General features: G+C 53.8%; 1 protein-coding gene across 2 annotated transcripts in view; it reads left to right on the top strand.

Moving 5' to 3' along the window:
- Positions 1–15,960, top strand: part of LOC136384597 (dedicator of cytokinesis protein 1) — a 432,442-nt gene that overhangs the window by 110,301 nt on the left and 306,181 nt on the right. For both annotated transcript variants that reach the window (XM_066354964.1, XM_066354963.1), the window contains exon 23: positions 2,037–2,145. In XM_066354964.1, coding sequence (XP_066211061.1) covers positions 2,037–2,145 — 109 coding nt within the window. The remainder of the gene's footprint in view (positions 1–2,036; positions 2,146–15,960) is intronic.

Below are 15,960 nucleotides of genomic sequence, written 5' to 3'. Positions count from 1 at the left end.
GGGAAAATCATGGCCGTTGCACGTGTAGGTTAGATCTCATCGCGCCCGGTGCGTCTCTCACATGCGGTGTCTTCCATCTCTTTGCCTGTTTAATTTCCCGTTGATTGTCTTCCGTTTCCGTGATTCTGTTTTTTGTTCTGTCTGATGTAAATTTAACCTATATCACGAATTCTTCATTTTAGATGTTATGCTTTTTTAGTTTTAGAATTTTCATTTGATTTTTTTTCTCTACTAACATTTTTCATTTGTCTTCTATTCCCTCCATCTTTCCCTTTCTCTACTATTTCCTCTTGATTTTAAAACACAATAATTGTATTTATTAGACATTCTTGTCCGCCCACTCCAGTATCTTGATCGCCTGTGGGCCTGTTTCTATCGTTTTTTTTTCCCTCTCCGGTGGGGCCGTTGGTGCGGTTCTCTGCTGTGCTGAGTGATTTTTGCTGACATGCAGGGCTGGGCATGAGTAAAAGGGTAGAAGCTGCAGGTGACGTGCCCTCTTCTCAGAGACGATTCATCCACCCCCCTGCTCCTTTAGGCGGAGGACGCTGGGCTGACCCCCTCTCCTCCCCAGAGGCAGCGGAGGACGCTGGGCTGACCCCCTCTCCTCCCCAGAGGCAGGCGGAGGACGCTGGGCTGACCCCTCTCCTCCCCAGAGGCAGGCGGAGGATGCTGGGCTGACCCCTCTCCTCCCCAGAGGCTGTGCTGAGTCAAGGCTGCCTGTGGACTCCGTCCACCTCCGTCTGCCCTGGTTGGCCCCTGCTTCTCTGGGGTTTTCAACAGTGACTGGGCGCTGGTATCTGGGGCCCCTTTTCTGGTATTTTCCAAACTCTTTTCATTATCTCTGGAGACTGGCAATCGCTCCACTCTGCTTGACAGAGGCTTTCATTTGGGGGATCGAGTCTCCTAACCCCTAGGGTGGTAGGAATTGGTGAATGTCCTGAGATGGCAGCGTGAGTGCATGTTCCGTGGGGTTCGCCTCCCTGTGCCCAGCACCTCCCTGCCACCTGGAGGCGGGAGTTCAGGACCCCGCCCTGGTCACGGCTCTGTGCGCCCTTGAAACCGACACCTGTCTGGAAAACCCTTTGCAGAACAGATGCACCACGTGGCAGTTTCCCGTGTCAGGCAGAATTTGTTGCTTTGCAGTGGAACTCATTTAAATATAAGATTACCTCTAGGGTAATTAATTATCACTTAGTTTACCAAATTTTCTGTTGTACACAAGTTTACAGGGATGGTATACTTTTTAATGAGGCAGAAAACTTGTCGATATTAATAAAATGTCTTGAGTCGCTACATTTTAAAATGCAGATGCGTTGTTTCTTAGTCACACAGCCGCTTGGATAAATAATGTACAGATGAGACTCATTTACAGTTGGCAACACATATTTGCATGCATGTAACCAATGCATAGCTTTATCATTTATTGCGTAAGCTCCACCTCTTGAAAGTTTTCCCATCGGCACCGATTCTATGCTGAATAGATTCGTATGCTATCATTTCTTCAAACACAGTAATTTTAAATTTACTATTCTGATATTTTCAAGTGGTTGTAAGGTGATGTAAAATGTAGGCAAGTAAGTGTCTTCGTGATTCCATTATGTGATAATAACAGGTTTAAACATCCTGGCAGGAAATACACCAGAAATATTAATGATATCACTTCATTAGGGTAGAATTGAAACTCAATTTCTCTATCCTTCCTTCCTCTCGCCCTTTCTTTCTTTTTATGTCCTTCCCTCCCTTTCCAGCTGTTTCTCTGTTCTTCAGAGTTATAAAGTGTCTTATGTTATGATGAGAAAAGTAATACATAGTATGATTAAAAATCTGCTTCTTGGAGGTGAAGGCATTTATCCATAGCCAGGTAGTCCAGAAAAGTCTGATTCCCGAGTCACCCCCCATCCATGTTTCAGGGGTGTTGAGAGCGTTCACTCAAATTCTAACGTGTCACCCAAGCAGCCCCTGTCATGGCTGTGGCCGCGGGGGCCCACGGTGGCGAGGTGTGAGGCCGGCCCACAGAGCGCTGTGTTCCTTTGCAGACTGTACGAGGACAAGGGCGAGGCCGACTTCATGGAGTCCCTGCTGCAGCTGTTCCGGTCCATCAGCACCATGATGAGCAGTGTGTCGGACCAGACCGTCAGGGTGAAGGTAAGCCCTTGTTGGCCGCCGCGGCCATGCTGGAGGCCGACTGTGCGCTGCAGGGCCCCCTGCCGGCTGGGAGAAGCCCGCTGCACGTCCCGTCCTGCGGTGCCTAGCGGGGGGCGGAAGGCCCAGCGCTGGTGTTTGTGGTGAACGTGACCGTGCTTCCGGCGTGTTCCTCCCTCTGCACATTCTGACCCTGCTGTGTCTGCGCCTCGGCAAGGAGAGGTTCTGGATTCACTTCGCGTGGGTACGGGGAAGCTGATGCGAACTGCGTGGTCAGGGAGCTCAGTGCCTGGGCAGATGTAGGGGACCGGGTCGGCCGGCGCCCCGGGTGTCAGTCAGACCTCAGGCGACGCCCAGCCTTCGTCCTCAGTGCATCGCACACCTGTGCAGGGGGCGAGGGATCCGCGTTCCGTGTCCCTGCTCTTCTCACCACCTGTGATGACCTGCTGTCGCCCTGTGGCCCTTGGGGAGAAAGACGCCTGTATCTCCCATGGACCCTCCTGGTGCGGAGGTGTCAGGACGCCCCCAGAGCAGCCACAGGACCTGCAGACTCTCGGGCGCCCCTGTTCTGGTATTTCTACGGGAAGACTCCCTGAGACGGAGCCGGGCTGTGCGCGGCGGCGGCTCCTGCTTATTCTGTCAAAGAAGAATCCCCCTCCTCAGAGTGACTCCTTCAGGCTCTCCCTCAGCTGCTCACCCACCCGCCTGCGTTCTCACCGCCCCCTTTTAATGGTTCTTTAATGTCATTTCGGAAAACATCTTTCTGGCTCTGGTCTCCAAAGGGTTTTAGGAAAGTGATTTTCCAGCTTGAGAGCTCGCGGTCTGGTCTGGAACTCCTGCTCAGTCAGAGGCGCCTCGGGGCTGCCGTGACCGGGGAACCAGGGCACCTAAACGTGCAGAAGGTCCCGCCAGCCCGTCATCTCCGAGGGGCGCGGCTGGCTGGCTGGCAGGGCCGTTCCTTTCTTCAGCATCATGTCCCCGTCTTCGTGTGGCTTTGTTGTAAAAACTGGTGATCTGTGGACAGAGCACATGCACGTTTTCGGTTCAGGATCTTGGCAACGTGCTGTTGCCCAAAGCCGCCTTATTTGTCCCAAGGTTAAAATTAGCAACGTGCCCAGTGCCTTTACTACCAAACCCTGCGGCATGTTAGGCTAACGGACGTGGGGAGTGGTAAGAATAGGTAAAAATTACAGGGATGTTTTGAGCCCGGAGGTAATCTTAGATTTCTAGATATATTCTTACCTTACGGAGTGTGGGCTTGAGTCTGCCTCCCTCCTGCATGTGAAAGCATCTGGTTGGGGGGGGGGGGCAGATTATTGTAAGACTCGAGTGACCTCGGTGACGTTCCAGTCTTGACGGGAGCCCCACATCTGCAACCCGGTTGAGGGAGGTTTATTTGAAACGTTGTCCCCTCACTGCTGCTCACTTTGTATTTTGTTCCTTTGCAATCTGAGTCCTCCCAGCCTCCGAGATGAAGGACTCCCATCACGGGTCCCTGGCTTTTGTGTTGCTTTCACCCTTTAAGTTGTACTCTGTTGGAAGGAGACACAATTGTGAATCGTCTTGCTTAGAACAGTGGTCTCCAACCTCCGGGCTGCGGACCGGTACTGGTCCGTGGGCCATTTGGTACTGGTCTGCAGAGAAAGAATAAATAACTTACATAATTTCTGTCTTATTTATATTTAAGTCTGAACAATGTTTTATTTTTTAAAAATGACCAGATTCCCTCTGTTACATCTGTCTAAGACTCACTCTTGACACTTATCTTCGTCATGTGATACATTTATCCGACCCACCCTAAAGGCCAGTCCGTGAAAATATTTTCTGACATTAAACCAGTCCGTGGCCCAAAAAAGGTTGGGGACCACTGGCTTAGAAGACGAAGAAAAGCCCTGCATTTCTTAGGGTTAAATTTGTCTCCGGAGGGTGTCCTTTGTTGGCTGTTGTGATGTTTGAGACGGCCTGGGTGGCCTCCTTTGTGACTCAGAGGTCAGCATGCTCTCTGACACTCTTGGCTGTCCTTGGGTGACCTCTGGGGGTTGGGAGGAGGGTCCAGTGGCTGCTGTGTCCCCCGCAGTCACCTTCGTGGAACGGAAGCCGCACCTCACATCCACCTCACAGGTGTGACTCGGCTACCCTGGTTTCTGTCTCTACAAAGGGCGGGGCAGGAGGACTTCCAGCGAATGAATCACCTGCAGCACAAACGAACTCGAACTCGGCATTCACCGCGAGTTTTCAACATGGCTGCTTTCCGTGCAACTCAGTGACAGCACGTTTTAACCTGAGGCATTTCATTTAAGTGAGAGGACACCCAGTGGGAGAACACAGGGATGCGTCATTGTTTAGTGGTTGGGGACCCCACGGTGCATGCGTGGGCAGCGCCGCCCTCGCTCAGCTGGAATGGAGCACAGCGTCGACTGAAGCCTCGGACGGCGTGCTCCGGAGTCTTTCCCCGCAGCTCCCGGAGCAAGCTGCCCTGTGCGGTGGCGTCCTGGGATGTCGGGGGGCTGGGCGCATACTCACCGTCCTCATCCGTGGACCACAGCTCGGGCGCAGCCGCTGTCTGGCTGTAAAGGCAGGAGCGTGTTTCCTGGCAGGGCTTCCAGTATACGTGGGTGCATCCATGTTCCTGCAGAAAGCGAGGACAGGACTTGGACTCTAATCCAGAAGCACTGGGCGTGTCCAGAGGAGAAGTGAAGGGAGTTAGAAGGGGCTGGTCCTGAAGGCTTACAGGGGTCAAGATCTGGGGGACGGCCCAACCGGGTGGGCAGCAGGTGGTCCTGTGTCTGGACTGCTCCTCTCTTGCGGAGTTAGATTGGGGGTATTCCGGGGCTTTGCGGCCAAAGTGATCATAGGCAGAGTTTTCACTGGATTCCACAAATGTTACTACTACCAACTGTGGGGTGATGCTGGGTCACACTGTTCTGGGACTTAAAATGGAGTCTCCTGTTCTGTCTGGGACACAGAGTTCCAGAACTTTCTGTAGAGGGAAACTGACCAGTAGAAGACAGATCCTTGGTGGGTGTGTTGTTGCTGTTGTTGTGTGTGTTCTCACCTGTGTTCCATGTGACACCCTTTGACATTTTTTGTTCTAATAATCCGGTCCATTTTGAACGAATGTATTTCACTAAAAAAAATATGCAGGTTTGCAGGCACTGAATTGATTGCCTGCATGGCTAATGTGTCTCCACCCACGTGTGAAAACCAGTGGTCTTGACTATTCTTCAGCTTTCTTCCACCGTTTTCTGCTGTGCAGCTTTCGGTGGGAACATGATTAGTTTTCCGTGTCTCTCCCCTTGTTGTGCAAAGCTGCAGCCCCCTGGGGCTCGGCGGGCTTCCCTGGGGGCATGCAGATTGGACTGCAGTGCGGATTAATTGAATTTGAGATCCCCCTCAAACTGAGGTTGGCCCCCAGATGGTGAGGATTTGGCTTTCTTCTGGGGGCCTGTCCTTGGGGTGCAGGCTCTCGTGGTGCCATCCTGGTCTTGGTCTCCCCGGAAGTCATTGTTTTGGAAATCAGCTGCATTGTACCCACAGCGCATACAGCGGTTGGGTTGGTTTGGCCCACCAAGAAGTACAGTTTTTATTCCCTTAGAAATCATACCCCGACTTGGAATGAATTATACTTACTTGCCTTATATCATCTGAGGCGTTGCCTCTCACCCATTGTAAGTTTAGGGTTTTTTTTTAATTTTTTTTTATTGCTGTTGTTTTCTTTTTTTGTCCTCTGTAAAAACTGAATGTATTAGGGGTGATGGCAACTAAGGACCAGAAATGATACAATGGTTTCCTTGCAGGGGAGGGATTCAGGTCTCCCAGGTAAAGGTGGGTCTGAGGAGGGCCTCCCGGAGAGCAGCTCCGCCCCCACCCCGCCCCTTTCCCCGCCCACCCCCTCCCCCCGCCCCCTCCCTGGCCTGTGGTCCTCTCTCCTGGGCACACTGGGGATTCCCGTGGGTGGTGAGGGCTAGTGGGGCCCTGGAACAAAGCAGGCATTGAATGTGTGATTGACCTTCAGTTTTAAATGTGACATGAAAGCTTGTTAGAAAACGGCAACAACCCAACAACTTAAGAAAAATGAAGAATTTCTTTTCCTCTCATGTCCCCGAGATCACACGGCTAGCAATTTGTCTTTGTATGTGCGTGGGCTTTTCCTCCTTAGCGTGGGCTCTGCACATGGATACGTGACAACATGGTACTGACACAATTACGTGTGCATGTATGTGTGTGTCTATGCATACTTCCGGACTTTTGCTTTCTACACATATTTTCCCACGTCCTTCAGCATTTTTCTTTTACTCTTTTTTTTTAGCAAGAGAGAGAGAGAGAGAGAGCGCCAGACAGACAGGAAGGGAGAGAGATGAGAAGCATCAGTTCTTCGTTGCGGCACCTTAGTTGTTCATTGATTGCTTTTTCATATGAGCCTTGACCAGGGGGCACAGCAGTGTGAGTGACCCCTTGCTCAAGCCAGCAACCTTGCGTTTCAAGCCAGGGACCTCGTGTTCAAGCTGGTGAGTCTGTGCTCATGCTGGTGGCCTCGGGGCCTCGAACCTGGGTCCTCCACATCCTAGTCCTACACTCTATCCACTGTGCTACCGCCTGGTCAGGCTTTCAGCAATTTTCAAGAACGTATTTTTGAAGGGCACATGTTACCTCGTGGTTGTATCGTACCTTGTTTAAGAAACTGTTTCGGGGCACAGAGGTGGTTTCTTCATTTCCATCAGCCTCCCTGGCTGCCCCCTGCCTGTGTGGCAGCAACCTCAGTCCACCCGGGTCGCTGTCGGGCACCAGATCCCCAGGCACTCTGCGGTCCTCTGAAAGTCCTGACCGGAGCTGTTAGGGACCCCCCACCTGCGCCCCCAGGTCACAGCTCCATGAGCCTTTCCCCCGGGTGCTGGATGCTGTGTTCAGTGCCCTCACCTGACCTCCGTTTTTCACGGAGCCCTGGTCCCACTCGCTCCACACTCTGGGGGACTGACTGACTCGCTCGCAGCCGCATGCAGCGGGGGAGCCGTTCCACCCTCAGCAGCCATCGATCTGCTTACATAACCTCGGCTTCTGCTGGCATGGGACCAGGGGCCGAGTCAAGTGAGGAGACGAGAGCTCTGCCACGGTCACTGCCTTCAGCTGGCACCTCCCGGGCACTGAAGGAACCAACGGGGGGGGGGCACTGGGACCGTCGTATGCCAGCACGCAGTTTAAAGAAACTTGGAAGCCTTCGAGCCCGAAGGAGCAGGCAGTGAAGGACGTGCTTCCCCCTCTCCCTCCCTCCCTCCCTCCCTCCCTCTCTTCCTCCCTCCCTCCCTCCCTGCCTTCCTTCCTCCCTCTCTCCCTCCCTCTCTCCCTCCCTCTCTCCCTCCCTCCCTCTCTTCCTCCCTCCCTTTTCCTCCTTCCTTCCTTCCTCCCTCCCTCCCCCCTCCCTCCCTCCTCCCTCCCCCCTCCCTCGCTCCCTTCCTTCTTCCTTCCCTCGCTCCCTCCCTCCTTCCCTCTCTTCCTCTCTCCCTTCCTCCTTCCCTTTCTCCCTCCCTCCCTTTTCTCTCTCCCTCCTTTTTTTCTTAGTGTTGTGTTGTGCTGTGTTAATTGATTCAGGAGTGACATTGACTCCAGCCAGGGCTTTGCTTGCAAGTTCCTCACCGTGTGAGCAGACAAGGATGAGATGGTTGGGTTGGCAACCTTCCAGGTTGTATTATCTGTGTGCAGGGATCACTGGCCCACCCAGAATATCTGAGAACTGAGAGGTGGTCTCTTCGGGAGAAGCCAGCCATTAAGGGACTGGCTGCACTTGATTGAGAACTGGCAGAGGCCCAGTCTCTCTGGAGCTCTCTGCCCACCCAGAGAGGAGAGGGCCCGCCCGGACTTCAGGAAGCGAGGGGACTGAGCCAAGCTTGGAAGGGACGTTAGTCCCCCGGGAGTCCTGTAACAACCAGGGCAGCTGTGTACAGACGTGCCTCCCCTCTCAGCTCCTCTGGGTGCTTGTCCCGGCCAGCTAGGGGCTGCTGTCATGGAATATCACACACTGGGGGGCTTAGAAACAACAGACCTTCGTTTCTCAATAGTCTCGGGTGGTGCAAGTCCAAGATCAGGGGCCAGCAAGGCGGGTTCTGCTGAGGACCCTGTCTGGGCTGCAGCTGGCCGACTTCTCATGTCAGCCTCCCATGGCAGAGAGCAGACGGGGTACGATGCCTTGTGGTCCTTAGAAGGGCATGAGAGCCCCAACCCCATGACCTCGTCTGATTGGGGTTTCTTCCCGACGGCCCCACCCCCCGATACCATCACATTGGACTGTCGGGATTCAACATATGAGTTTTGGGGAACACAAACATTTACCTTATTTCCCCATGTATAAGACGCACCCTTTTCAGAAAAATTCGGGGTCTAAAAACTGGGTGCGTCTTATAAAGCGGTTGTGGCATTTCAAATGCCATCTAGGAAGACAGTGATTCATCATCAGACACAGACGAGGACAAGCTCATTGATGGGAGTTTTGACAGTGATGAGGAGTTGTATGAATTTTCTGATGAATAAAACTTGAGTTCAATAACTTTATGTAATACATTCTTTTTTTTTCAAATTTTGGACCCCCAAATTAAGGTGCGTCTTCTACATGGGAGTGTCTTCTACATGGGGAAATATGGTTAGTGCACTGAAGGAAGAATCTGTTCGGGACCTTTCTCCTTGTTTCTGCTGGTGGCCAGCAGTCCTTGGCTGATGGAGACATCACTCCTGTCTCCATCTCCATCTTCTCCTGGTGTTCTTTCTGTAACTTGATGGCATCTTCAGAGACCCTGGTTCCACATTAGAACATGCCCCAAGGTGCCAGAGGTGAGGACTTGAGCATAGCTTCTTCTGAGACACAGTTCAACCTGCCGTAGAAGTCAATGTGGATATCGACGTGGATGTCCAAGGAGTCCAGGCAGTGGTGAAGGGGGGCTGGAGCGGCAGCAGGACCTGGTCCAGGGGCCCCCAGGGAGCTGGGCCCACGAGGAGCTGCAGGCCCACACGGCTCGCACTGCATTGTGGGTGCAGGTCACGCCAGAGGGTCCGGAGCATCTGGAGTAGTTTGGGGTTCGAGGGAGGGAGTTAGGTCAAGAAAGCAGGAGGTGGGGGGAAGTCCCAGGCAGAGGCAGTAGACAAGAGGGTGTTGGTGGTCTCAGGGGTTACCAGACCAGTGGCTGTGGCCGGAGAGTGGGCTCTGAGCGAGCAGGGAGGGGGGTAGGAGGGAGAGGCAGGCCTGGGCTCACCGGACAGAGCCCTGGGGGCCTGCTCAGAGTCTGCAAAAGCCACTGGGGAGAACATGGTCAGATCAGAGTTGGCTTTTCCGTGGGTCGTTTTGGCTGCTGTCTGCAGGATGGAGGGGGAGGGGGAGAGAGGAAACCGTGGGGTGAAAGGCTGTCCAGGAATCCAGGTGAGAGGCCATGGCCTTGGGCTAGAGCGGAGTTCTCCACCTTGGCACTGTTGACATTCTTGGTTGGGGGGCTGTCTTGTGCACTGTACGGTGTTTAGCGGAACCCCTGCTCTCTACAACCCTCATACCGTCCTTAGTATGACAGCCAATGCTGTCTCCAGATGTTGCCAAATGTCACCTGCGGTGGAACGCCAAGCCTGCCCAGCTGAGGACCAGTGGGAGGTGGAGTTGGGCTGGTAGAGTGTTGAGGAGACAGAGGTTAGGCTGTGAGACACGCAGGCTGCGGTGGTCTGGTGTGGGAGGTGAGGAAGAGGACCAAAGGTGTCAGCATCACCTCCCTAATCTTCGGCGTAAGCACCTCCACGTGGAGACGTCCTAAGAAATGGACGAAGATGGTAGACCCTGCAGACTTTGAGGGTGGGCGTCTCCCGAGACCAGCTCCACGTTCTCTGCACCTGGGAACTGCTGTCAGAGCTGCCTCGGTCCTCCTCGGAGATCCTGACCCTCCGCTGCAGGGTGTGGCATGTCCTTACTGCCCCCGGGCCACACGTGCTGGACATCCTCTCCCTGAGTGTCCACCTGCCATTTCTAACCACATGGCCATTCTCTTTGGACCAAGTCCTCATTTTCTTACTCTCTTTGGGCAGTGTCCAGTGTCTGCCCCCTCGTCTGATGTCCGGCTAGTGCTGCCGCTGGCTGGGGGCTGCTGGTGTCGGGGTGGATGCTCGCCACCATGGGGCGCTCGGTGACATCATTCAGCAGAGGCAGTAAGCAAACGCAGACTCGCCATGGTGGAGAGGACGGACCTGTGGCCTTGTCCAGATGGACGGTGCAGCTGGGATAACCCTAATCCTGGTGGGTGTGCCACCCTCTCTCTCCTCAAAGCCCTTGCTGGCTGGTTATCTCTTGTGATCCTGCCCGCGCCACCCTGGTATCTGTTCAAAGTAATAACGGAAAAAGCTTTTTGAGGGGACAGGCTGAAAACATGATCAGTTAACAGTCTGTGCGTTTTAGTGGCTGAGACTGATGGCAGCGTGTGTGCCCCATGTCCTCTGGCTTTTTTCTGGGGTCTTTAAATTGCAGCTGCCCCGTAGAGCCCCTTCAGAAAGATTTCTTTCTAGGAATGATAAGGGGGTTTCCAAGGGTCTCAAACAGCCCGGCCTGTCCAAACAGGCTCTTCTCGTGTGAGCTGGGCACAGGGTGGGCAAAGGGTTCCCTGCACCTGCCTTGTGTGTATTTGTATGCGCACTGTCTGCCGCTGTTTGTAATGGATTCTTTGCGTATTTTGAGTTTCTGCGGACTGTGGCCTCTTGCTTGCGAATTGCGTAAGCCTCTAATGACATCCCAGTACACGGGGAGAGATTTTCTTTTGTGGACAAGAAGACTCAGTTCTGTGAAGATGTCAGTTCTTCGCAGTTTGAGTTATACATTCAAGGGCATGGGCGTCAAAATCCCAGCAAGTCACCTGATTGGGAGGTGGGCGACCCGGAAGCCTCAGCACAGTGTCGGAGGGGATTAGAGCCCGCGGACCAGCACCACTTGATGTCGGGTCTTGCTGTAAAGCTGCAGTAATCTGATTGCCTAAACCCAACCCGCATTCGGTTCAGAAAGGGCACTAATGGACTCACGGAGGTGGGGCGTCCAGGGCCATTAGGTAGGCTTGACTGTGTCCAGGGGTCTGAGTGTAGCCTCACTCCTTGGCCAGTTTCTTCTCTCTGTTGGGGGAGAAGGTGGCCACCAGTCATCAGAGGCTTGCTGTCTCCTTCCTGTTTGTAACGCCGGAGGACCAAGAGACTGACTTTCTCTCCGGGGCCGGAACAGTCCTCAGAAAGAACCCCCCCTTTACCTTCTTCCTGGGAAGGAGGCACCAGCATTCCTCAAAGGAAAAGACTAAAAAAATAAAAAAGTTGCCGAGAGGAGCAGAGACTTCCTAATGCGGAGAGTGGAGAGCGAGCTGGCAGCAGCGAGCAGGAGGGCTGGCGTGACGTGTTCGCGGAGCTAGCGGTCGCCAGCGCACATCTGTGACTCTGTGATGGGTGCCTCCGCCGGTCCCGGTTCCGGCCCTCGGTCGCGTCTGCGGGGCCGATGGAAAGGTTGGTTAAAGCCTGCGCTCAGGATTGGTGTTCCTGCCACATGCCAAGCAGCCCACGCGGAGGCCTGAGAGGAGACCGGGCCTGGAATGTGCCCGGGAGGAATTTCATCGAGAAACGTGTCAGCTGGTGCTGCTGCATTTAGTGAGTAAGGGAAGAGGCACGTTTCACCTGTCAGCATCAGAAATCGTCGGCACTGTGATACCGAGTTATTACAGAACTTCATTAAAACTACCCGGTCCACCATTAGGATGAGATACATTATTTTGTGTAGGTGCTGATGACACCATGAGCTTGGCGGGAAGTCGAATTTCAGGAGTGCTCTAGTGGTTAAGGTCGGGGACCTGGGGGGCGGGAACATCGTGTGCGGAGTGCTTTTCGGGAACTTCCCCGGGGGGCAGATTGTCCTGTGGGGGGAGAGCCAGCCCCCAGTGTCCCCTTCTCCCGCCCCACGCTGTCCCTAGGGCGTCCCTCTCAGGGGTTATGTTTGCACATCACACTGGCGTTATTTAGAGCGCGGCGCCAGGCAGTGTAGTTCTGATGAGAAGCCAAGCAGCGTTCTCCCTGCGAACTGTGAATGTGACACTTCTATAATTCAAGTAGGAATTACTGTCCCTCTGGGAAATCCTATACACTCAGTACGGTGCACTGACTTAGGGAAGTGATAAAGGGCAAACACCAGGACTGTAAAAGGCATATCTTATTAAAACATTGCAGGTTTATTTCTTGCCTGTGTAACGTTTAGATACGGTGATTGATTCTTGGTCGGAGACGCTATTTTTTTATTTTGTTTCATTTCATTTCTTTAGTGTAAGTTATCTTCTCTGCAGTTTCATGGTTGAGGAAGAACCACAGTCCCCACCCCCTGATGAGGTGGAACGTAACCAACGTGTAATTAATTTTTGAAAATGAACACTTTCACAGGATTTCAAGGTGTTGGGACATCACACACGTGTGTTGTATGGTCCCCATGCAAGATTAAAGGCAAAGGGATGATGTCTGAGAAAGCAGGTGACCGTCGGCCTTTCATTGTTTCCCTTTCAAATGTTTCATTTTCTCTTAAGATGGAAAAAAAATTGTTCTTCCTCCTGTCATTTGCCAGGCCGGTCATTGCGTGGTCGTTCCTGGGTGTGTCGTGACTCGGCCTGGCCGCTCCCGTTAGTGCGTCCTTCAGAGGGGTAGCTTGGTGTGTCCACTGCCCCACAGTGGCCTTGCCGGTCACATGGCCTCACGGCCTACTAGTTGGCCCGTTCTCCTTTCTGTTGCCATAAGTTCTTTTTTGAGGGGCCAGTAGAATGGGTGTAAGGATAAAGCCCCTGTTCAGCTGAATATGCGGTTCCCTTACTGAGATGTCCCCTTGGGGAGTGTCTCATATGTGGGTGTCAGGCACCAGCTCTTTCTAGTTTTCTACCTTCCCGGCTGTGGACAGAGGTATCCTTGGGGCAGAAGGGCAGCTGTGGGCAGCGGCAAGCTGGCTGGGAGCTGAGTGTTCTTTGTGATTCCGTTATTATAACTATTTTCTGTCCCCCTGACCTTGAGCCAACAAAAACTGTAACAGCAGTGTGCTTAGATGAAAGTTTTATGGGTTTTGATGGCCTCTCAAAGACAGGTGACAAAAGTTAACGAAGTCAATTAGTACTGATGATATGTCTGCCACTCAGAGACGACTCGCTGTCAACCCCCTGGTCACGATCATTTCTGAATTCTTCGTTCCTTTGTGGAGCAGGTGTTTACAATAACCTGGCGATCGGGGCGTGGCAGGGTGCTCCCTGCCTTGTTCCTCACGCTGCGGGTGGGCGTCCTTCCTTGTGGGCAGGTGGCACCTTCCGCTAGAGACAGAGACCTGACATCAAGTGACACCAAGGAGCTCAACCCAGTGACCAGCAAAGGCACCTTAAGGAAAAACAAAGGGCCAGAAAGCAGGGGTCACCGTGTACCCCTCGACTGGAACCTCGGTGTGGGGTGGGGTCCCCGCAGGGTGTGCAGGTGTGACTCTGTGGTGTCCCCTGGTTCTCCTCACTGCACTCTGTCCTCCTCGTTCCCTTTCTGTTCTGGGCATGGACCTGCCCCTCAGGGTGAGCTCCAGGCCCGGCCCCAGCATCCCCTTGGTCCCCTGCTCGCCTGCCGACTCCCTCATCCTTCTCTCACCTGCCGACTCCCTCGTCCTTCTCTCACCTGCCGACTCCCTCGTCCTTCTCTCACCTGCCGACTCCCTCGTCCCTCTCTCACCTGCCTACTCCCTCATCCTTCTCCCTTCCTGCCTTCCTCCTGGTGGCGTTTCCGTGGTAGCATTTCTCTGCTTGTTTCTCTTTGGGCGTCCGTCTTCTGTATCGACCCCTGAACACTCCTCGCTGCCTTCCTGCCTGCACGTCCGTGGACAGAGGCGGGCAGGGGCCTGCGTGTGCGCCGTGAGCAGGGAGCCGAGGCTGGCGGTGCCCAGGAAGACTCTTCTTGGCAAAGAAACTCATGGTAACTGGGACAGCTGTGCCGTCTGTTCGTCTGACGGTCACTAAGTTCCTACCGAGAACAGCAGCTCGGCTATTGCTTTAGCCGGAGCTGTCTTTGCAGATGTCATCATCGGGCTTAGTGTTTTCCCAGCACGTGGACGGCTGACGTGCATGCAGAGATAACACGACGTGGATCACTCTACTCGCTAGCATGCTAAGTGCTTGTTTGGCACCAGCTGTGGATGCCCCTGGCCCGGGGCTGTGAGGAACACGCAGAGAAAGCCGTGGCCCTAGTCTGGGTTCTTGGGAAGACAGGAACCCGGGGTCTGGGGGTGGGGGGTGCAGTGGGGAGTTGCACTGGGAGCAAGGGGCGTGGAGCAGGGCCACCTTAGTCCCATGCCAGGACCTCAGAGCTGAGGAATGGTGGTTTTGATAATCAGAGTGTCTGTATCGGACACTCTGAAGTGACCCACTGAGAAGGGACTGCATCTGGGTTTATTATTATTATTTTTTAATCTTACAATTACAGTTTTAGAAAAGGACAAGCTCTCCCAGGGAGGAAATAAGTGAGGGAAGAGAAAATAGACGTTTTTCCCCTGGAATCTCCCGATCTGGACACGAACGTGAGCTCTTAGAAATGTCATCTCAGGAAATTCCGTACTGGGGCTTGTATTTTTGTCACGGGATAACTTTTTTCATTTACATTCTAAAGCGATGTTTGTCATTGATTGAAACATGTTCTCCTGCTACCTGGCAAGTCCCCTTGCAGAGTCTTGTGACTGCCTTTGGGAGACGCTGGTTAGGGGGCACGGGGAAGCCTCTCGAGGGGCCCCGGGGGGGACAGTGTCCTTCACGCAGGCAGAGGGCTGATGAAACGTGGCGGCCGCCTATGTGAAGGGTGTGAAGAATAACAGCCAGTCTCCAAGTGTGTCAGTCACATTCGATAGAGGATGGGACGTGTTCCGAGTCACACTGTGACAGCAGGATGGGTTTGTCCCCTGCATTCTGGGTCCTTGAGGCTCTGCGGCTGCCCCATGGGCTCCACAGCCTCCTGGACCATCCCGTGCAGTGTGTCACCCCCAGGTGTGGGGGTGGACGTGTCGGGGCGAGGGCTCAGCTTCCTCCAGCTTCCTGTGGGCGGGGTGTGCCCGAGGCCCCCTCTCCTCCTCCGACCTCCCCCTCTCTCTGTCCTCATGTTGACGGGCAGCGGGCTGAGCTGGTTCCCCCCACGCCGCAACCGCAACAGTTGTCTTTTATTTGGAGTATTTAATCTGCTTGTAAAATTTCTGTTTACAGTCCCTTTCTCAAATATTAGTAGCCGCGTTTTAAATTGAGGCGGAGCGTCCACGGACATGGAAATGCCCGTAGGCGCTGGGTGCAGCCGACCAACTCTGAGAGGTGCGGACATCCCGGGACCCACACCTCTGTCGGCGTGAAGGCCGCCTCCCTGCCCGCCCCCGGGCCCTGGCCTTTGGGTCTCAGGTGCTTCCCCTGTGGCCCCATCGGGACCCGAGCCTCAGCTGCACTGCTGCGTTCAGACCCAGCCTCTCACCGCCCTGAGCTTTCTCGTTCCCGTCTGTGAAGACGAGGACAGGATGCAGGCTGTGATCTGAGCTTCCCTGCGTCCTTACGCCCTGTGATCCTCTTCCCAGAAAAGGAACCAAGGGTCCCCTCTTGAATGCGGATGGTGCGCACTCTGTCTAGGCGGGGACGGCCAACATGCCTGTGTCTGGTCTCTTTGGGAAGTCACTTCTCTGAAGTGGGCTCAGGGACAGGGTTTTCAAAAGAGAAACTCCAGCCTGCCCTGGTCACAGCTTTTAGAAGGAAGGTGTCAATTGTGGTTCCGCAAGGTAGATATGTATGGTATTTAAAATCTTTT

Source organism: Saccopteryx leptura, chromosome 13, assembly GCF_036850995.1.
Source record: "Saccopteryx leptura isolate mSacLep1 chromosome 13, mSacLep1_pri_phased_curated, whole genome shotgun sequence".
NCBI classification, from domain to species: Eukaryota; Metazoa; Chordata; class Mammalia; order Chiroptera; family Emballonuridae; genus Saccopteryx; species Saccopteryx leptura.
The sequence above is the reverse complement of the archived record's forward strand: the minus strand, read 5'-3'. Positions and strand labels throughout refer to the sequence as shown.